The sequence below is a fragment of the Periophthalmus magnuspinnatus genome, chromosome 5, assembly GCF_009829125.3.
Source record: "Periophthalmus magnuspinnatus isolate fPerMag1 chromosome 5, fPerMag1.2.pri, whole genome shotgun sequence".
Lineage (NCBI taxonomy): Eukaryota > Metazoa > Chordata > Actinopteri > Gobiiformes > Gobiidae > Periophthalmus > Periophthalmus magnuspinnatus.
Genome location: NC_047130.1, coordinates 31,868,538 through 31,891,428, shown reverse-complemented (window position 1 = coordinate 31,891,428; position 22,891 = coordinate 31,868,538). Strand labels below are relative to the sequence as shown.

Below are 22,891 nucleotides of genomic sequence, written 5' to 3'. Positions count from 1 at the left end.
ACACAATTAGCTTTTTGAGTGCTTTGAGATTTCACTGAGTGGCATGATTTACAGTTTTACAGCTGCTGACATGTAAATAGCTCACTGTCCAAGCCCCAAACCTCTGATAGAAACAGGAAACACAAAGATTAATTATGACATGTGCGCTCATATACTTCACTTTAATGGGGCTGACATTTACTTTCTCCAAAATGTCATGGGACAGTGATATGTAAAAGCACCAGGTGGCATTTTGTATACTGAGTCATGAACACTCAATCTGCTGAACACTTGATGGGAAAAAATAGTCTGACGATATTCTAAGTGATATGTAATTGATCATATTTTATGTTTTCCAAAAAAGGTTGTAAATTACATCAATAAAAGAGCCAAATTATGATATAAAGTGCACTGCATAATGTTTCTGGTAGCGCGGCAGCAGCTGGTCTCCATGGAGATGCTACGCTTTGCCTTGAATGTTTCACGGTTCCAAAGGTAGAGCAAAAAGAAAAACACTTGTTATTGAACAAATGCAAAATTTTAAAGCCATATTGTGAAACATTCCAGAAAAAAAGCATTAACATGTTCACGATGACAAGATTGTGAATCCTCCGCCAGAAAAGTTACATAGCACCTTTAAATTTAATTAAATATTGACTTCCTCTGTAATTTTAAACCCACTATTGGTTTCAGTGATTGGTCAACAGTGGCTTTTGATGTTCATATGCACACCAAGATCTGATTATTATCTGATTTTTGGACTTTTAAGATCATTTAAGTGACATGTAAACCACAAAATCTGAGGTGAGTATACAGAGGGACCATGATGAGGAAAAAAATAATGGATTTTGTGGTTTAGGTGTCATTTTAATAGACCAATAACTCAAAAAAATCTAATAATGATCTGATTTAGAGTTAGCATGTAACCATAGCCAGTGACTGTAATCTTATAAATTGGTGAAAAATGTAATTGCTCTTCTGGGATTGATTGATCTTGGTAAATAAAACTGTGTGGATTTCCCAATACATGAAGACATACCCTTTTGATGGGAAAGACACAGAATTAATTCATCACTCCACCATAGATTCAGGTCACTGGCATCTTCCATGGACAGGTGACAAATTATAAGGAAACCTAACAGAAGAAAGGATTTATTAATAACCACAGCATCTAGTATTCACTGATCATAATCTTACTGTAGAACTTTAACTGTAATTTAAAGTAGACCTGTAACATTAAAAGCAAATATATGAAATCACAATTTGAATGGTCAAAATTAACAAATCAGAAAGAATGCCATGAAAACTACTAAATATCCAGGAGTATTATGTATAAAATCAGCTAACCCTGTAGTTTAGACCGATACAAACCTGTCATTCTCGTACAGTTTTGCTGTTAATATTTCAGTCTTGTCTCAAAAGTTCATGCATGTTTTTTAAAGCAAATTCTGATATTAAAAGTTAAATCGCAAATCTAATCACTATCTCAATGCTTGTCAGAAAAATTGTAATTATTTTCCAAAACTGTGCTGCCCTAATTTATGTAAAGCCTCCAAAAAGGTTCATAGTTATGTAGATGTACCATGCAATATACCGATGCCCAACTGAGCAAACACACAGACTGTTCTACTCTCAGGCTTATGATTTACTCCCTATAGCTTAATGTGTGGTCATTAGTCATGGATGTCGGAGCACCCTTTCCCATGACTTAGCCACTATTTATAACCTTTGACTACAAATGTACATAAACCTGACTGAAAATCAATAGTCTTCTTGTATAAACTTTATGGTGTGAGGTTAGTGCGGGCAAGGCGGTTATCTTCTCTAGATATGTCAGTTAATTGCAACATACAATAATAAGGCTTCTGTGAGCTTAAAAAAGATCTTGTTAGACGTTCTGGTCACGTCATGTTGCACACTCACTATGCCAGAGTTGCTGGTCTTGCAGCTTTTGACCTACTTTTAAAACGTCACATTAAGTAAATCTATACAGATGATGCAGAGGTTATTGCTTAACAAAGTGATTTATCTTGTTTTATGGTGCTCCCACCTGTCTGCCCAGACCCTATGAGGCATACAGGACAGGTTATGACTACCACAAACTTTGAATGATAACACTGCTTCCGTTATTATAGATTTATCTATAAGTAATTATCATCTAGAGGTCGGTTCAGCTGTAAAGAATCCACATACTTCTCTAGTATAAGATTCTTGGTGGGACAAAAGAGTAACTTTTGATGCTAACAGTTCATCAGGTGATAGTGGGATTTAAAGTTCTCTGGAAACAAAAGTGGAGTATTCAAATGCCTGATCCTAGTATCATTTTATTGGGCAGTAGGTAGATGAGATTAGATTAGTTACGGCACATCTATTATGAGAAGCTAACGCTGGCCTATTATCCCTGTAATTACTATTCAAGTATTATATAAGTATTATAAATCGTCATGTTAGTTTTAGCATGAGTCTAATTTTAAGACTAGTACAACAGTCCATGACAGGTGCAAACAGGATCCATCCTCCAACTGTGTGACTTAGCAAGATGCCGGATAATGAAACTCATCTTTGTTACATGACTATGACAGTGTTCTAAAAGATGTGATTAATAAAATCATTGACATTGCTGCAAATGGCTTTTCACTTTGGACATCCCTGCAATTTTCTCTCTGTAAAAGATTGTATCTAATGAGCTTATTAGGAACTCATTAGGCAAATTTGGGACATTATTGCAGCGTTCACATGCTTGATGCCACTCATAAGGGAAATGAATTGATTTGCTTTGGTTGACCACTTTGCTTCAGCACTAGACAGTCGGGTCATTGGGAAAAGGTCGCATGTCTTATTCCTGCTGCCCCTACTGTGTCTGAGATTGCCGTTTTTTTGTCATTTTTGTACTTCCATCATAATGAATTCTTAAACATGTCTGACCTATGGGTTCAGGCAGGATGTGGGCTTGCATAATAGCCATCAAATACAATGGATCTGTCAGGAAAATGCTAGTGTCTGTTCACTGTGTGACAAAGTCTATGTTCATCAGCATGACTAATTTGAAGTTTGTACAGTGGGCTCCTGCAGTTTATTAAATGTCTCTAAAGCTAATTTGTTCAACTTGCCTTCTGAGTAACAGCAAGGTTGAATTAATATCAAATGAAAGTCCGCTGAAAATAAATGTATGGGGTTTTTTTTCTTTTTGCCATGCAGACTCACTTCTCTGGTCGAACTTCTTATATGATTCTTGTAATTTTCTATATTCCACTCCCTGCAGTGCTTTAGAATGTCTTGACCAATATCAAAACTTGTAGTCGGTTTCTTATATATTGCCATGTGGTCTTATACATTTTGTGTTGAAAAGTGCATCTCATAAATTTTTATTGATTTGAAATTGGTATCGAGCATCAAGTCTTTTTTTTAGTGTTGAAATCAAGCTTGAAATATTACTATTGTGATAACACCCACCACATCACCACTCAGCAGACAGATCTCTTAAGTGTAAAAGGGACATGAATCATCCCACATTTCTCCATCATGGTAACTCTTTAACTTGTGTCTGACGTCGTGGTGAGATCAATATACAGACAGGTAGGCCCCGCCATAAAACACAGAAGGGAGATTTGGCTAAAGACGGATTTATGAATATCTTAACTCCTCTGTAAATAATCATAGTCTAATCATTAACCCATGAGAAAAAACTTTGCTCTTGCGTGAATCACACCTCCCGGGCTAGACGCTTTATAAGGAGCGGGAGAGCAGACACTTGGGTCAGAAACTACAAAGATCTCCCTAATACAAGAAAGAAATACTACAAACACCATGAAGACTACTCTGGTCGCCGTTGCTTTCCTCGTACTGGCACTTGGCTGGACCTCTGAAGCTGTGGAAGTGGAGGTAAATCCATATTAATAATTTAGCTTAATAACATAATTAGGAGTTATGATCAAGACCGTTAGTGCTTAGAGATAATGGTTTGGATTTTTTGGATGGACTAATTATTATCTCTTATCACTATGGCTGCGCTGGCCTTTAAATACAGCAAATAATTAGCAAGCGACAAGCATGTGTTGGTGAATAGAATAATTTTGTCCCAAAAATGTATGTATGCAAAATGTAGATTATGCAAATCTTTGACAAAACCAATTAAGACGATGTGGCATAACCCCTCATGAGGACTACAGAAACCCATATGATCAGCTTAACTTTCAACAAGCATTTATTTAGATATTTATTTATTTATAGATTTATAATCCTTGAAACTAGAAAAGGATGTGAAAGGCAGAGCTGATATCTAACTGAAAGAACTAGAACTAGAAAGAATAGGACTTTGCAAAGAATTGTCAATTATTTACCAATAAATGCCAAATTCGTTCACAATTGTACTCACTTTTGTTTGTTTGTATACTTTTTATTAATCTTCAGCATGCATTTTTGCAGGAGGGTGGCCTGGCCTTCTCCCTGGAGGCTGTGAGGCGACTGCAGGAGCTGACAGACAACAACATGTTGGCCGCTAAGCAGAACCCTCGCCTCAGGACCAGCACTGTGTCTCTGTGTGCAGACCCCATGCTGCCCCAAGAGCTGCTGCCCTTGTGCAGACAGAGGGGGGCATCTGCGTCACTGGCCCGACTGGGTAAGACCAATGGAGATTTACACAGTGTCAGTGGGTTAGTAATGTAGTATAGTAGTATAGTAGTAGTGATGGCAGTAGTAGTAATTGAAGTGAATGTTAAACAACAAACTATTACCATGTAGATCCAAGATAAGTTATATAATAGTAGTGGTGGGGTTAGAGGAAGTGGTTACGGGAGTTAAAGTAGTACATTCTATGTTAGATAAAATTGATATTTAAGCTAAATATCGAATAGAGGACTTTTAGGAAGAGGTATAGAGATATCCACATATTTAATAGTATAGTGACAGTGTGGAACTACAAGAATAATTGATACAGTAATAGATATAATACTAGAAATAATAGAGGTAATAGTAAAATAGTAATAGTAATAATAATTTGTAATAGTTCATTCATTTTTCATTGTTGCACCATACTGCTGAAACTGACTAACAGTAATAGTAACAGTAATACGATCTTTTGTCTCTAACGGTTGTAATTCTCTCTCTTCTAGCGATGGTCCCCTTGGATGTGTGTGAGATCTGCGCTTTTGCTGCCTGCACTGGCTGTTAAAATAATCTACAGAAGAAGCCAACATATTTTCAAATCCTTTCTATTGATCTTATATTAATACCACAAAAATTCCAATGCATTGTCATAGTGTTATGTATTTATTAACCAAAGATAAAGGAAGTTCTAGCTCATTTAAATACAGTAATTTGGCATGTCTTGCACTGTTACTTTTTCAACATTTATGCACTGTATAGAAAATACACTATTTGTTACATTTCTTTGTTGCCCAATTTTTAAGACATTATTTAAAGTCTTTACATGTTATCTTCTTTTGTATCTTGACATCATTGTTTAAATAAAGAGCCTTCTTTTCAACACTGTTTTATTCTGTGACCCACTTGAAGTGAACACAGCACACGTGAGCCTGTTGTTGTTGTCACACATTATTGGACATGTAATAAGCCAGGTGATAAGTTGTGGATGTTGCGTATCTATAAATAGACCAAGATGCTGGAGCTAATGGCCATTCATTATTGTGCAACTATGTACCCACCAGACGTAATCAATGATTGAACAGAACTAATGATAAGGCATAGAAAGCAATAGGAAACGTGTCAATCTGAAGTCTAACACAGTGACACAAGAACATGACAGCAAGCCTTTTAAAATCCATAACAAGATCCAAATTTATCTTAAGTTCACAAATTAAAATCACAAATAAATGTTTCACTTTTGATACTTTGATTTTAGCTTTTGATATAAAATGTGTAAATATAAACTCTATAATGCTTTTCTATTTCCATTTTGGCTCAGTCTGTTCAAAAAGGGCCCACAAAGAATAGGTCAATCCAAAAAATATTGGTATTGAATATAAATATTGACTAATCTGTATTGTTATTAGCCAATACCGGAACCAATATATCGCCCATCCCTACAAGCAACATATTAATAACACTTGACCAAATCCACCCCTGTGTCTGCATCTAATGACAGTATAAAACACTTGCAAACACAGAGGCAGGAGTCTGACATCTCTTGCATTCTGGGAGAAGAGAGGATTGGTTTTAGCTTGCCCTTGCTTTACTGAAAAAAGTTGTTCAAAAGTTGGCCAAGCACTTGAAACATCCATGCATGTGAATAATAATAGTAGTGATGTGTGGATTGATGAAGGGTTTGTGAGAGTTAATGGTTTGAAAATCACATCACACACGCTTTAATGCATTTACTTATAATTTTATTACATTTACTCAAGAATCCACAATTTTACTCACATTTTTCACTTTTGCTCAGACATAAATGCCATCAAACTGTGGCTTCCGTGAATCTCCTGCGGTCTTTGTTTTGGTCTTACATCTTTTATTGACAGAACACTGGGGAGACTGACAAGAAATTACCAACAGAGAAACAGTAGAAAGCAAGAGTCAATGACCCTGAACAAAAAGGAGCAGGTGGAATATAAATCAACACCATTTTGGAGCGTGTCTCGGTTACGTGCAGCTACTAAGAACTCAGATATCTCCTCGAAGAATGTTTTGGGCTGATGGGAACTCATTATTCATCGAAGCTTGCATTTCTATCTGCTTTGGGACTCACTGCGGCGCCCATATCTGTAGCATTAGGAACAGTTGTGGCATGTTTAACAGTGCAAGGTAGAATGAAATATGTTTTGACAGCACATCTAAAAGGGAAATGTAACAATCTGGTACCACTGCAATAGTTTTATTTTATGTGGAAAAATCAAATTAATAGTGACAATAGTCTATTCGAAAGGGTCACATGTAAGAGCTCAAGGTGTCTATGTTCACTTGCTCCAGGCTTGACAATTTGTGACAATGGGCTTCCTAAGGACATTTGCCCATTCAAATAATGTAAAATGCTGTTTTAAATTCTTAATTAAAGAAAAGTGGCAATGGTTCACATTTTTCATTATTCTGAAACCCCTGAATAACTTTTGGCTACTGGTAGTTATTGCCCCGATGAGGGAGGAGTTAGAACTGGGTTGGCAAACTTTTTTACACACACGGGCCACAGTGGGTTCTAAAATTTGACAGAGGGGCAGGGCCAGGATGTATATATGTATATATTACATTAGACATTTGGTCTGTAACATGTAGTAAAGCATGACTCATACAAGGCTCATCAACGCTCTGCCGTTTGTAAGAAGTAGAGTCACATAATGCATCTTCAGGTGGTTTAATGACAAAGTGGCTTAACCAGATTACACAAACACACACAGATGGTGAAATGTAGGCTTACAAAACTAGTATGGTAACAATCAAAAAGGAAGAGGTCAACAAAAAATACAGCTACCCAGCATCACCCCTCTTCAACTGCCCCACAGCAGGAAACCCGGTGCCTTTGAATGTATCAGCACGTCACCTTTGCCCATGTGAACCCCGCCCCTCATGCATTGCCATAGCAAATAATTTATTTATTAAATTTCCGTTAAATAAACACAGCAGAATAAACTCACATTTAGCTTTATAAAGTGCCAAAACATCAGCAACTTGTTGAAAAAGTTAACTGAATAAGGTTTACCCTTACCTATTTTAATATAATTTAGTCACGTTCAGTGGGCCGGATTAATAAGACCAAATGGCCGTGTGTAGCCCCTCAGCCGTAGTTTGCCCATGTCTGGGTTAGAACAACATCATATCAAGACAGACCCAGTAAGTTTTAAGAGTTAATTATTAATTAGCCAAAATGAAAAATTTTAAAGTCGTTATCTGGACATTTTATTTTCTCACCCCTAATACAAGAGCTGACTTTGACAGGCTTTCTTTGTTTCCTAATCCTTTTTGTTTGAATGTTGGATGAATTTATTGTAATTTCATTTATTAATACATAGTTTCACTGTGGTTTTTTTTAGATCAAAATCTTGATATCCAGTACAATGCTGAAACAACACTGCAACTTAGTGATTAGTATAAGCGTTCTGTTAATTATCTTACATAAATACAGCAAATAGTATCTAACAAAACATCGTCTGGTTGCAAGGGATTTCAGTTCTGGTACTGGCTTGTACATTGTGTGTTCCTAAAATAATGCCTTGATTAATATGAAGCAAATTGGATTTTGTCTTTTGGAGTGCTCAACGACCGGTGCTCTGATCTACTGAATAAGAGATGAGCCACGATGAAGCATGAATAACACTAATTAGGCACATCAGTGAACACACTATTCTAACTTTTTAAGAAATGAAACTGTTGTTCTTTAGGTTTATGGTCAACTGGGCATACTGTTTGAAAGTGCATAATTCTACTTGACACAATTATTACCACAGGGTGAATCCAAATATTATCAGCTTTTCTCAGCTCATCGATAATTGACAACTTTGCTGAGAACAAGCCTGGAAGGACAAAACCTAAATTATATTGATTCACTGTTCATTGTGAAATTCTATCATAATGTGTGCATGGAAAGTTGATTATCTGGACTATATACCAGTCGTCAAAGGGCTCATTAGTTGCAGCTACAGTAGCTCAGTTGGAGTGTTTTTCCACTGATCCAAACCTCGACATCAAAACAGGTTAGCAGTGCAAATCCAGATCCCACAGATTCCCCCCCCCCAGTGTTTGTGTACACTGGTGTATGAGTGTGCATGTGAAAGAGTTCATTGAAGTGCTTTGATTGCCTTGAAAGGTAGAAAAGCACCATATAAAAATGTGACCATTAATGTGATCAGCAAGTCATGTGAGCACATCTGGACAAAAAGGTATCCGTTTCGTCCTTTATGTGCTCCAAGGGATTTTCTTTCTTGGAAAGATCTGAGCTAGCACCACTTGGGTGTAAATTTTAAAAGCTTGACTTCTGTATTCTAGAGCGTGACCTTGTGCGGTCAAAGTTCAGATTGTGTATTTGAATTTATTCATGGAAAGGGGGACTAAGTGTGTGCTAACATCCTAACGTCACTGACTACGCTCTACATTGCAAATGTTTGCAAAGAGATACATCTTTTTCCATGTATGATGCGTAGCATGGGACCATGTATCACTAATGTATGACATTTTAAATCGTGAGGGCAAATAACCAAAATTGCTACTGCGTCCAAAACTCACTGCAGTACATCACAGCTGTTGACTCACAATCCACTGTTCTGCATAGAGGAACTCTTCTTTATCTGTCTTTCCGTGACTCTCAGCTATGGGAGAGAGGTCATGACTAATTTATGAAGGACATCGAGGCACTATGTGAGTTACACAAAAACCCTATTGTCAACAGTGAGGTATTGTGATGACTGTGAAACTAAGTAGTAGGTTGTAAACTACAAAATCAAGAGCCATAGTTATTAGGTTTTAGCTTATCTTTCCACCTCATCATACCTGCCACTCATCCATAAGTCACTGCCAAGCCTGTCCCAGGATCTATAAAGGGGCCACGCAGCAAAGTCGAGAACACAGACGAACTCTGAAGCTACATACGAACTCAGAAAGAACTTGAACTCAAATGAGCAAGTTAAAATGAAACTCTTTCTCTTTGTTTCGGGACTATGCCTCTGCAGCTACACCTTTGGAGTGTATGTACAGGTAAGAATTGCCTTTTTAATAGTTTCTGTTGATTTGTTACAATTTACTACAGGGTAAATTGATTTTGCCTGGAACTGCTTTACTTGAATAATTTATGAATTTTCATAGTGTCTGTTTATGTTTTAACTCTGAAGGCATATTACACAATGTTCATATCCAGTACCAAGTAATATCAATATGTTTTTTTCTCACATTGGTATTTGCAGGAAGGAGACAGAAGCTTCCCTCTGGAGGCGGTGAAGGCTCTGAAGGGTCTGATGGCCATGGAAGATTTTGAGGTGAACCCACACGTCGCAGAAACCAGCATTGTATCGGTGTGCAAGGACCCTCTCCTGCCACAAGTTTTTAAGCCAGTTTGCCAAGGGAGAGGAGCGGCCATGACACTTTCTAGACTAGGTAAGAAACATATAAAATGCATTAGGAGAAGGGTGTTATACCAAAATAAATCTCGATTTTCGGGACGCTAGATCATAATTTCAATGATTCATGTATACTTGGTATCTTTATGTTTCCTTGAAGAAGACGTAACTTTTTAAGAGTTCACACTTCAACTGCAATTGCTCAAATCCACCTAAGGCTAGTCAATAGTAATCGTGGATGGAAAAAAAAAGCCTTTGTTTGAGAATAGAGGTGTATTCGAGATGAATTTTGTGAATCACAACATTTCAATTTTATCAAAAAAGTATATTGTCGCAGGAATAATATCATGATTACAGTTTTTTATCACCATATTGCCCAGGGGGTAAATTACAAAGTCTATATAAGAACATTGCAGAGACACCAAACCACTTGATGACATACTTACTTAACATATAAATCGAAAGCTCCCACTTTTCTCTAAATAGACTTAGCACTACTGCATGATTCATGAATATTGTACACGTGGTGTGATAAAGAGGATAGTATAAGATAGGATAAGGATTAACTCTTCAAAACATCTTGACATCTGGGAGAAGAACATTGCAGTATATTTTTAGTCCAAGTTAATCCAAGGTTTCAGTGTTGTAGGTCTGTATCATCTAATTGGTAGCGGCAGCAACAAAGATTAGTTGTAAAAATGTGTTTGCTTCAATAGAAAAAGTGCATAAATAAATACATTTTACAATTAGTATATTGAGTTCAAATATCTACTACCACTGCTCCTCCTATATGCTAATAGGCTACTTTTTTGGGGCTATACATTTTATTGCTTATTTAAACTCAGCCACAAATGCTGCACCCTAATGTGGCCTAAAATGATAAGACCAATAAACATTAAACATATGCAATCTTAAAGGACCTTTACACTCTTTAGAAACAACAGGCTGCACCCATCTGTGTTGATATATGACTACAGCTTGTATATAGACCTTCTGTTTTAACACAGTGTTTTCATTCATTTCTCAGTCATGCTTATCTCACCAGTGGATCCCTGTGAGATCTGTGTCAACCCCGCCTGCTTCGGCTGCCTCAACTGATGCACAAAACATCATTCCCAAAGGCACTTCTCCTGTGTGCAAACATCCACAGTGCATTCATGGAGTAATCACCAGGCAAAACAGAACTATGAACTTTCAAGGCTGCTGATTGTAGGCCTACAACAGTCCCTCTATTCTTCTCGACTAGAATGTGCACTGTCAAAAAACGCTGTTACATGTTCTGCTTGCTTTTGTACTAACAGTAAGTTATTATGTTTTGATAATAAAGATGTGTGCATTAAAGTGAGCCTAATTACTTTTTGTCTAAACCTAAACCAAACCAAAAATGCATAGTAATCCCATGGAGCAGTTGGTTACAAAGCAGCTTATTTTGAATAAACGCCTATTAATTAATTTGCCGAAAGAGTCTTATAAAATCAGAGAAAAGAAAAAGGACAGAGCTCGAGGTGGGAGTAAACAAACGTGTCCTCGTGTGTCTCGGATTGGACATAGAAACGAGCACGAGCTTCAATAACTTTGTTCAGATGGGGACATCTGCTGGCAGTAGTATTTATTTAACACTTAACACGCTAGCTATCCCAACTTTTATTTTTGTTTTTTTCGAGTCGTGCTACATTTTTAAAACGAACGGAGCCACTAAAACAGAGCAATGTTATCTGGAAGCGGGGTAAGATAACTGTTAAGATAACTACTTTTTAGCTTAACAAAAATATATTTTTATAAGTTTACATTTTTAGCGTACTATGTATGGCCAGGTTCAACAGAAGCCCTTACTGTATAATAATTGTAAATCTTCCTTTGAGTGGCTCGTTGGTCTAGGGGTATGATTCTCGCTTAGGGTGCGAGAGGTCCCGGGTTCAAATCCCGGACGAGCCCATATTTTTCTTCTTTTATCTCTTTTAAGGCTTGTAAATTACTGAACTACTGTACTACTCCTAAATGTTGTCAAAGTATTCGATATATCCAGCAGAAACTGTAAATGTACCCGCTGGATATGAATTTTTGTTGTCTTTTCACTTCACTCCACTAGAGGGAACTGTCTGCTAAACATTTCCCTGACCAAGCAGCAATAGGGTTAAATTGCTGCATGCCTATGATACGTTCATACATAGGCTACAATTTTTAGATTATAGGCCTAGTTATGTTATAATTTAATTAGCAACACTGCACATGTTTGAATCATGTGAACCCTTGTGAACCCCATTTATCACAGTGCACAGTATTGGCCCACTCTAGATAGGCAGGCATTGTTCACTGGCATGTGCTGTATATGTAAGTCTGCCCTCAGTGTAGGGTACGGGCAGTACAGTGTGACCTGCTCCTTTTTATTGCTTAATTAAATTTATTCATATCACATACAAAAGCAATCCCTTTCAATAAAGATCTTGGCTACTGCCCACACATTTCAAATATGCTGTAGTTTGTGATGGTGTTTACATCTGCTGTATTGGATTCAGAGCTTGACTGTTTCCAGAACATACAGTGTAGATTGTTGGCCATGTTATTGTTTAGCTTTTTGTAGCTAATAAAAAAACTTGCTGTGAGACAGTTTTACAGTATTGTCTCCTGCTCTTGGCAAAATTGGCTTATCCTTTAACTGCTGAATACCGGACACTTGGGGCTGGTTGATAGTCCAAAAAGCCAAGGACCAAGTCTAGATTTATATTTTTACAGTAAAAGGGTTAAAAAAAATTTTCATGTTTTCTATCTCAAGGCCAGTTTCCAAAGCCACGTTTTTGTTGCAACAGACTGAAAACCACAGAGGATCACAAACACAAGCCAGTATGGCTACTCTGAGCTGGCAGGGCTATGCTGGGAAGTTCTACATTATATACATTGCTGGCTGGACAACAGTGTTTTGTCTATTCCTGAGGGGTAAAGTGGTTGCAGAATCAAAGATTGTTTTACCCTAAATCTTCTGATTATGCCTGTGTCTAATGTTTGATGGTTTTGTCATGGAAAGAATTCAACCAGATATGCAGTGTTATAGTTTAACCACCAAAGGATACATTACTTATTTGTTTAGTACTTTGGGCTCCTTTTGTCCAATACCATGGAGCTGGGAACTCATCTGAGATGACATAAGAAAGTGCATATCAGGATGTGTGCAGCTGGAAACTCACAGAAGGATCTTGGCAGTGGGATCCTCAGTAACAAGACACTACATCAGTGTTGTGTAAAAGTCAGCTTGAAGCATTTGTTTTTGCTATTGCTGGGTTTCAGATGACAACCAATCACTCTGCCTACAATATTAACAATAAAGATAGAAGGATGGTGAAATGAATTATATGCAGCATTCTGTAATAAGATCATGTTGGGAAGTTGAACGGTGTCTTTGTTGATTTTAGTTACCTTGAACTGAATGCAGCCTTTTTAAACCCACAAATTAATTAACTCATTTACCACACAATTCCAGACAGACCATTATTTGGGGAAACTGGGTTCACCAATTCACAAGTATTGTTTTGCAGTGGCATGAAGTTGTAGTACCTAGAAAGAATTCAAACAGGGAAGTCTGCAGTCTTTTGGTGATAGTGAATTTTCTGTAGTTGACTGGTTCATTTTACCCACTATTAACCACAGGAGTTTGTTTGAGGATGAGATAATACCCATAGTCTCTCATTAGTGCACATGAAAGACCTCTCTGTTTCAGAAGAATTTCAAGCACTTATTCATATGCTACCATCCAGAATGAGTAAATAGGCAAGCTTCCATCTACTTGCAGTCTTTTAATTGTCATGTACTGAGGCAAAGTTCATTAACTGGAGCATTGTTCACTATGCCAGCCTGAGGACATAGAGATTTGGGTTCACCATTCAGGTTAATTGTAGATTTAGTGTATTTGGCAAGAGGTGCAGTCTCGTCATTATTATAGGAGAATAGTGCAGCTTTTGGGAATGCTGCCAACTTCCTCCATATCCAGCACCACTGAAATAAATCACAAAACCGGTGATCCGGCGTTTGAGGTGAACTATTACTCAAGAGGGAGATTGAGAGGTTGATGGGGAACTGGGTGATTGGTTTTTCTGACCTTGATGGTAGACGATTGGAACTTGTAAATGTTTTTGTTGTTGTTTTTTGGTTTGTTTAGTGGCTCTTGCTGTGTCATGAATAAATGATTAGCATTTTATTCTTTATGACAATTACTGACTAATTATTGCCCAACTGTCACAGGTTATTTCTAATTGATTAATTAGTCAAAATGTATTTGTATACCACTTTACAATAGCAACAACTGAACCAAAGTGCATTGCGTTCCAAGTGACAACAAATACAACATAAACCTTAAAAGGCTCATATTACTGATCTATGTTATAATGTTGTTTCCTCAGCGCAAATCTACCTGGATCATTTGGATCATTTCACCCCTGGAATTGCTATTCTCTACTGAACAAAATTAAAAGGCAGCTGTTAACTTGAAAACTACCTGTAGATAACATGACAAGGTGGAACAGAGCATTGTGAGCTTTGGAGATGTAGATAGCCTGATAATCAAGGATTACTCAAACATCTGTGAATGAAACAAAACACAACTCTGGGGTGGTTTTTGAGGAGGTAACATAATTCTAACATGGCTTCAAACTCACAAGAGTCAATTTTGTGTAATATAAGATCTTTAAGTAGCACACATCTATTGATCAATCTTTAACACTACAACTATACCATCAGGGATAATTGCAGCACCATTTCAAAGCCACAACTTTAAAGCAAATCTATCTGTGTTCTCTTACAGACAAGAAATAATAAAGAATTGGTTGCAGCAGTCAGGCCAAGGGTCAAATGTCATTCCACCTACACCGGATAACTCCTCTAAGCCTAAACCTTTGCTGCATCTGTTCAGTTGTAATTTAGCTTGTACCAGATGCACAAGTCTATACAACATCTGTGAGTCATATCTAATAACAAAGTCACTTTCTTCTGCTGCGTCTGATGGAGACTCTTTACAAGTTTCCTTCTATCTAACTGCCTGTGTTAATCAATTGCCCTGAACAGATTTCAACTTTGATATCTCATTAAAGGTTCACCCGGCATCCTTTTCACCCACAGGGTTTTTAAGTTACAGCGTGGCCGTGTTTTGTATGCAGTGGTGTGTGCTGGTCAATAGTCGGTGGGGGATGTGAGAGTGGGCTTTAAAGCAGAGGGCAGAGGGGGTGTGTGGGAGCTATGAGACTACAAAAGACTTTGCTTTCAATTTAAAGCTCTCCACTCTGCACTACCTCAAGGTAAAGAGCATATGCAGCTATACAATGGCTGTTAAGATTAAGACTAAGATGAGTCTACAGGAGAAAGACACACAAAAAATACAAAAAATTCTTCCTTGAGGTGCAGATGGTCAAGTAAATGCACTAAACATTCAAAAAAGACAATAAAGTTGAAATCTTGGCACTTTCCAGGAGGTGCGTCATCGAGTAAAACCACATCCTTCCACAAGTTGGAAGTTGCATCAAGTCGACCAAGAGCATATTTTGGTTTATGGTAATATGACTAATATGTAAACATCAGGTTGCTATATGACATAAGTTGTTTTTTTTCCAGATTTTCCAAAGACTTATACAAGGTTTTCAATTTTGAATTAACTTCATATGAAACTGCATATTTTTGAAATAAGCTATATGAAACACAAAAACATTGCAGTATTGAAATGAGCAAAATGCCTAAGCAAGTACAATATGAAATATGAAAATGATTTATAAGCATTTTTATGGCAAACTGAGTTACACTAATAGCCTTGTCAGCAACAGAATAGGAAGACCAAATGTACCTTTTTGGAGTAGACTGTAATTATGGTATGGCTTGTCACATCACTTATTGAAAGACTCATTTTGCTTTGGTTCACAGGAGTCTGAAAAGTACATTTACCAAACAGCCAAAACAAACTGACTGAGTTTGTTTAGCCAGTACCAAATCAATGAACTGTTGCAAATGGAGGCACAGATTGGCCCAAATGCAAACTGTGCCAAAAACATTTTAAACCAGAAATGCTAGACTGGACAGCATCATTCTTTTCAATATTTATGAAAACTCTAACTTTTGTTCAGATGACTGACGTGGACACTGGCAGAAATTGAAATGTTCTTTTCTTTTATGCTCTGGAGGACTGACTGCAAGATAAGAGCAGACAGAATGAAGAATACAAAATATTTTCCTTGTCAATGACTTACAATTGAGAAATGAGTTTGGCAGACACACAGGGACAAGAGGAGGAATCCTATGTAAATCATATGTAAATCCTAAGTAAGTAAATATTTTCTTTAAGCTCACTTCATTTATTGACGTAACAATCCAAGGAATTTTTGCTTCTCTAAACATCTTGTGGTCCAGCTAAAACATTTGGTTTCAGATCATGACCTTTCAGTTTTTTTCCAGGAAAAGGTGGGGCTAGACAGGCTTTGGATTAGCTGTTTAACTTGTTAGCAAGCTAGCAACAATTTGTGAGTAAATCGCATGGAGAGCTGAGACCATAATGACAAGTTCAGACTGAGGTGAATCAAGAACATGGATGAAAATATAATAACAGGATATACACAGCACAGGCCACCCTATTGGGTATCAGTTTTAGAGGGGTGAGTCTAGTTGAGAGGCTGGCCAAAATGTGTGAAAAAGTGTGGCCAATTTTTACCTGAACTTATGAAGAGAGACTAAAGACCAAGAGTCAGGGGCAGGCCATATTTACAAAAAATAAGATCTCAATAAGCCAATTCTGATAATGATATTCAGATGATATAATATCAATTGTGTTTGATATATTATTGTTTTAAAGACATATTTCAACATATCTTTAAATTTATTAGTTGAAGTTTAAGCATAAGACAAATGTAAATTAACTATACATTTACCAGCATAAGGGCAGAAATATCTATTTGTACCCTTATTAATACCTTAATTTTGCATATCTTCAAAACAATCTTCAAAATACTATCAATAATTTGATAATCTGGACACCTCTATCAAGTGCATGTGTACAGGACAACACCAGACCACAGTGAGCAAGTAAGAAAAATGTATATTTTTGTTTATTTGTCTCACTGTATCTGATGTGATTTCTAATTCAGTAAACTGATTTTTTTTTTTTTTTTTTAAATGGCCTGCACAAACAAATGCACCTGACCAGTCAAGATGCTTTTCCTATACTATACAAAGATGTGTAGTTTGGGCTGCAGTTCAGATCTGCAAGTTCAGGTGGACATGACAATTGCACTAGCCAGAAACGTGTGTACCATTTGTATCAAAACAAACATGTCTGCTTCCAGTATTAAATGAAAAAGACTGAAGCTCAACCATTAATCTGAGGTGAGAGACGTTTGAGTTGGCTCTAATTTATAGATGACCAATTCTCCCATAAGTTTCCGTTATCTGAAATATATGAACCTGATTGTACAACCAGTTTGGCCCCACCGTGAGCACCAGGAGTTTTCCTGATGGGTTGAGGTCCTTTTTTTACTTTTTTGTCACTGTGCGCAACACCATGCACGCTCTTATTCGACTTTCAATGGCTTTACAGCTCTGTTGTGATGTCTGTGAGTTCACTCGAGTTGGCCCAGCCCCTGTCCCGTACGGCAGCGTGCAAAGTTGTAGAGTCTGTTAATCAAAATCATGGTGAAATCAAGACATTTTGTGAAGATGATTAATCTTTCCAGGCCCATAAATACATTAACTTGTATTAAATTGAATTATTATTACATTACATTACATTACATTACATTATTATTATTATTATTATTATTATTATTATTATTATTATTATTACAATTATTTAGACTAGACAAGACTTCAATCTTCAAACATGCCAGTGTTTACTTTACATGATAGATCATATATTTGCATTGTTCTAGTTTAGATCACTGTTAATTTCCATGCAGCATATTTCTTATGTAACTTCTGCAACAGACTAAAAGATTTTATGTGATAGTATGACAAAATTATGTCATGGTTTCATGGTTTTCATGTTAAAACATGATACAAAAAGATCATGAAAGGACATGACATGTAAAATGAGGCATTACAGGAACAATGGAGGAGGCACATTTGTATGAGATATAGGCTATGCTACAGATGTTGGCATGACTTTTCCCACCCATAGTAGTAGTAGTAGTAGTAGTATTGCTTCTGGGAGTAGAACTACTGCTTGTGTGTAAATGACAAGGCTGCATCACCAATGGAAAGAGGAGCCCATGAGGGAGCACTGAAATGACTGTGTCAGTGTTGTAAGCTTTCTGTGGTCCTCCACATTCAAGTCCGTGGCTGAATGAACTCAACTCAGAGCTATGGGAGATAACTTGAGTTACTCTCTTTACGCACAGACCGAGGTATGTGCCCATAGTCTACTGCTGGTCACACAGCAAGAAGCAACTCTCTGTCATTGACCAAAGCCTTCACTTTCAGTAAATAAATCATACATTTAATAGCACCTACTTAAGCAGTCTCTGCATCATTCTGATCAAGCATCTGTCTGATGCTCTTCTGCTGTCATTGTCATGGAATAATCTATCCCCTGTGCGTTAATGTGCTGAGTGGCAGCGGCAGGATGGAGCGCGTGGCCAGATATATAAACTGCACAGCCTACAATAGATGTTACATTTGGATGAATAGTGTAAATCAAAATGAGGCTTATTTCGTTCTGGTCCATGTTTTTCTACTGGAGCTGCCCTGCTACAACCCCTGCTGGTCCATTGTCCAGCAAAGCTCATCTTCTCAGGGCCAGCACACCGAGCACTGGGTACTGCGTAGGGTTAAAGCCGCAAATAGGTGAAGGGCTCTGGGTGTGAGACTGTGGATGGGCTGTCTGTGGGTTAGGTGTCCTCTTTCTGAGATAGTAGTCAGAGACAGAAAAGTGATCACTCCCCGAGCCTGCTAGACAGAACACTGCGCTCGGCGTGCTGTCTCTTTGGTTCAGTGGGGCTGGGGATTGCCTTCATCGACTACTGACTCACTGCACAGAGCGGGGGTTATTTTCCGCTCAGATGTCTCATTATGGACAGTGGGGTCACCAGTGGTAAGCCTCATGTCACCATTGGTGATATGGCCTTGTCATTTATGCACAAGCAGTAGTCCTACTCCGAGAGTCCTACTACTATTACTACTACTACTACTACTACTACTACTACTACTACTACTACTACTACTACTACTGATACGACCTCCAACTCTAGAAATCTAGGGGTAATAAGGGACTCGGACTTGAACTTTAACAGCCACATCAAATCAATAACATCTGCAGCTTTTTACTACCTAAAAATATTGCAAAAATTAAAGGTATACTGTCAAAGCCAGACTTAGAGAGACTTATCCATTTGTCTCCAGTAGGTTAGACTACTGTAACGGCCTGCTCACTGGCCTCTCCAAACGAGCATTAAGACAGCTGCAGTACATCCAGAACACTGCTGCTCAGGTCCTGACTAGAACCAGGAAGTACAAACACATAAGTCCTGTACTCAGGTCTCTGCACTGGCTTCCTGTAGCTCAAAGAATAGACTTTAAAGCAGCTCTGCTTGTGTATAAGTCTCTCCATGGCCTAGGTCCAAAGTACATCTCCGACATGTTAGTGCCATATGAACCATCTCGCACGCTGGGGACTTCAGGAACCGGCCTGCTGCTGATGCCCAGAGTCAGGACTAAACATGGGGAATCAGCGTTTAAGTTTTATGCAGCTAAAACTTGGAACTTCCTGAAGATGTGAGACAGGCCTCTACTTTGACAATGTTTAAATCCAGGCTCAAAACGGTTCTGTTCAGCTGTGCATATGACTGAAAGGTTTTTATTCTGCACTCTTCTCTTTTAATGGTAAATTTATGATGATTATTTGTGATTATTTTTGATTTGTATGATTTTAATGTCTTTCTTATTCTGTAAAGCACTTTGAATTACCTTGTGTACGAATTGTGCTATACAAATAAACTTGCCTTGCCTTGCCTACTGATAACGGGTGGGAAAAGTCAAGCCAACATCATTAGCATAGCCCATCTCTCGCCATACAAACGTGCAGAAGTGAGATCCTCCACTGCTGCCGTAGTTCCTCGTTCTACATATTATGGTATTTCATGATCATTTCTTATCACAAATGTGTAATTTTGTATCACGTTTTAACATGAAACTATCACTAATTTGGTGATACTATCACGTAATTTCGTTAAAACTTGATACTGCTCATTTTTATTTAAGCACAGAATGGCAGTCCTCTGCTGCCGTAAAGATGTGATCAGACGTCCTGACACAAGTGTGTGAAGCTGAGGTGTTTAAGGGCCACCTCACTCTATCACTGTGCACTGCTGTGCTCAGAATGTGTCTCTGTGCTCTGAGCACCTGTGGCATGCACAACAAGCACACTTTGGGTCTTACACCTGTTAAACGTATTCTGTTTTACATAGTAATTTATTTTATTTTATTTATGCTAATCAGTCATCATAATTAAAAGCCAACAACATTTAATTGCAATTAATAACACTGGCTTATTAAAAATATTATGGTCAATTAGGGTTAAAAAGATGAGAGAGGCCTATAATTTTCATCATAGGTACACTTCAACTATGAGAAACAGAATGAGAAACAAATCCAGAAAATCAAATGATTTTTTAAAGATTTATTTGCAAATTATGGTAGAAAATAAGTATTTGGTCAATAACAAAAGTTCATCTCAGTACTTTGTTATCTACCCTTTGTTGGCAATGACGGAGGTCAAGTGTTTTCTGACTCCACAAGGTTTTCACACTCTTTCACACTTGGCCCATTCCTCCAGGCAGATTTCCTCTAGAGCAGTGATGTTTTGGGGCTGTCGCTGGGCAACATGGACTTTCAACTCCCTCCAAATATTTTCTGCGGTGTTGAGATCTGGAGACTGGCTAGGGCACTCCAGGACCTTGAAATGCTTCTTACGAAGCCACTCCTTCGTTGTGGGATCATTGTCATGCTGAAAGACCCAGCCACGTTTTATCTTCAATGCCCTTGCTGATGGAAGGAGGTTTTCGCTCAAAATCACGACAAGTTGAGTTTTTACCAAAAAGTTCTATTTTGGTTTCATCTGACCATATGGCATTCTCCCAGGGGCGAAACTCTCAGTTTGGTCTAGGGGAAGACAATAAACCAAAAATTAGAACAATGCTTCAAAGGGCGTTGTAATGATACCCAATTATAAATTCAACAACTATGTTATTATGATTAAGCTATTATTAGCCTACTAGTGACTATTTGTCATTTAAACTATGCAAAGGTATTCAGTAAACAGTTTCGTTTATTTGCAAAGAAACTGTGTGTTCAACTGTACAAAATACTTTTTTTAACAATATGAAAAAATGAAAACAACTGAACACAACTTCATGTAAGCCTTTCTATTTTTTTTTATATTTAGAAAAAAATATAAATGTTTCAAATAAAAATTACCTGTCGCACCAAAACTCTGAAATCATAATGCATTTACAGCTGAGGCTACAAAAAAGAGCCAAATATCTTTTTCCTGTTGTCACTGGACCCAACAAACTCCTGACATACAAGATTAATATGGTGCCATGGTAGCACGTAGCCATGTTTTCAACCTCCTCAATGCACTGAAACTCCTCTCAGCTTCACATGAAGTTACAGGCACAACCATCAAAATCCTCCCAAGCATTTCCATTTGACTGAAGAGGCCACGCACTTCCAGAGGTAGCTCCTTCAGAACAGTTGCTGCTTCCATGCTTGTCTTAACAGAGTAGTTTTTACAAATGAGGGGCAACTGAACACACAAAGATCTCCTATTTAGCTCTGGGTAGCCATCAACACAGTCAGTAACCTCACCAGTGAGAAGCACATCGTCCAAATTCTTTAGGGTCTTTAGACTTCCTTGGTTAAAACAAAGCAAAACTGGACCTCAACTGCCTCTAGAACAAAAAACAACAACAAAAAAACTCACTCCTGTACTGGTCAAATGCAGTACCACAAAATCTGCGGGACGTAGCATCAACACTGTCAACTGCTTCTACTGAATTGGCCATAGCACATGCCTATTCATACAAAATCTGAAAGCTGGCATCACATTTCTTTGCCTTACGTGAATAGCGGACACAATCAACAGCAGACAGCATGCCTGGAACAGTCAGAGTTCTTCTTTGCAATAAAGTGATTAAAGTTCTCCTATGACAGCAGATCCAAGCATGAGCCCTAGCACTGTCTTGCCTCTACAAAAGTGCTCATACAAGCCACTAGCAGTCACAGCACTACTAAATGTGCCTTTCCCCATCTCATACAGACTCTCCAGAACAACTTCATACTGCCCAAGAACAGCTAAAATTGCACAGTTTCTGACAGTCCCCCTTGTTGGACACAAAGGTTTTAAAGTAACCACTGGCAAATGTTCAGATGTTGCAATATTTTCAAACAGTCTTTTGAATTTACCTGACTGTCCAAAAAGAATGCCCAACTGATGCACCCATGCCAGACAGTCCCTGATTAATCTAGATGCAGAGCAACCAGCTTGGGTGATTAGATGCACAATATGCACCACAGTGGACATACAGGGCTAATGGTTGCTCCTTCCTCACAATGGCTTGTGCACCACTGTACTGCCCTGACATATTAGCTGCACCATCATAGGTCTGCCCCTGCAATCCAGACATGGGCAGATTGAGATGCAGGAGTACATCATTGACCACCTTTGAAATAGCCAGGGTAGTGGTCTCTGTGACCTTATAAAGTCCAATGAACTCTTCGTGAGGAACCAAGTCCTTATCAACATACCATAAACAGACACTTTCCTGCTCTGCACCAGAAATATCCTCTGTCCCATCTACAATAACAGAAAATTGTACAGTTGTGAGAATTTACAATACTCCTTTTATTTCCGGATTGTAATGTAACCATGGTAAATTTTAAACCATTTTTCTTGAAAT

At 37.9% G+C, this 22,891-nt stretch overlaps 2 protein-coding genes and 1 non-coding gene across 3 annotated transcripts; all 3 read left to right on the top strand.

The window, feature by feature from the left end:
- Positions 1-3,738: 3,738 nt before the first annotated feature.
- On the top strand, positions 3,739-5,419 carry LOC117371246 (guanylin-like). Its single transcript, XM_033966885.2, has 3 exons — positions 3,739-3,861; positions 4,405-4,597; positions 5,091-5,419. Exons 1-3 carry the CDS (start codon positions 3,787-3,789, stop codon positions 5,147-5,149), a joined length of 327 nt encoding a protein of 108 aa, XP_033822776.1. The 5' UTR covers positions 3,739-3,786; the 3' UTR covers positions 5,150-5,419.
- A 4,082-nt stretch (positions 5,420-9,501) lies between these two features.
- On the top strand, positions 9,502-11,236 carry LOC117371363 (guanylin-like). The gene is made up of 3 exons (XM_033967025.2): positions 9,502-9,615; positions 9,822-10,011; positions 11,002-11,236. The coding sequence occupies exons 1-3, from the start codon at positions 9,550-9,552 to the stop codon at positions 11,070-11,072; spliced, it is 327 nt and encodes a 108-aa protein (XP_033822916.1). The 5' UTR covers positions 9,502-9,549; the 3' UTR covers positions 11,073-11,236.
- A 601-nt stretch (positions 11,237-11,837) lies between these two features.
- Positions 11,838-11,909, top strand: trnap-agg (transfer RNA proline (anticodon AGG)). The gene has a single exon. It is a non-coding gene; the product is annotated as a tRNA-Pro (tRNA).
- The last annotated feature ends 10,982 nt before the right edge of the window (positions 11,910-22,891 follow it).

What these genes read in the sequence shown, in the direction of transcription:
- LOC117371363 (XM_033967025.2), top strand. Translation starts at nt 9,550, where the DNA reads ATGAAACTCTTTCTCTTTGTTTCGGGACTATGCCTCTGCAGCTACACC. An exon ending in CCTTTGGAGTGTATGTACAG is followed by an intron (nt 9,616 to 9,821) that starts GTAAGAATTGCC and finishes TGGTATTTGCAG; the next exon opens with GAAGGAGACAGAAGCTTCCC. An exon ending in CATGACACTTTCTAGACTAG is followed by an intron (nt 10,012 to 11,001) that starts GTAAGAAACATA and finishes TTCATTTCTCAG; the next exon opens with TCATGCTTATCTCACCAGTG.
- LOC117371246 (XM_033966885.2), top strand. Translation starts at nt 3,787, where the DNA reads ATGAAGACTACTCTGGTCGCCGTTGCTTTCCTCGTACTGGCACTTGGC. An exon ending in CTGAAGCTGTGGAAGTGGAG is followed by an intron (nt 3,862 to 4,404) that starts GTAAATCCATAT and finishes GCATTTTTGCAG; the next exon opens with GAGGGTGGCCTGGCCTTCTC. An exon ending in TGCGTCACTGGCCCGACTGG is followed by an intron (nt 4,598 to 5,090) that starts GTAAGACCAATG and finishes TCTCTCTTCTAG; the next exon opens with CGATGGTCCCCTTGGATGTG.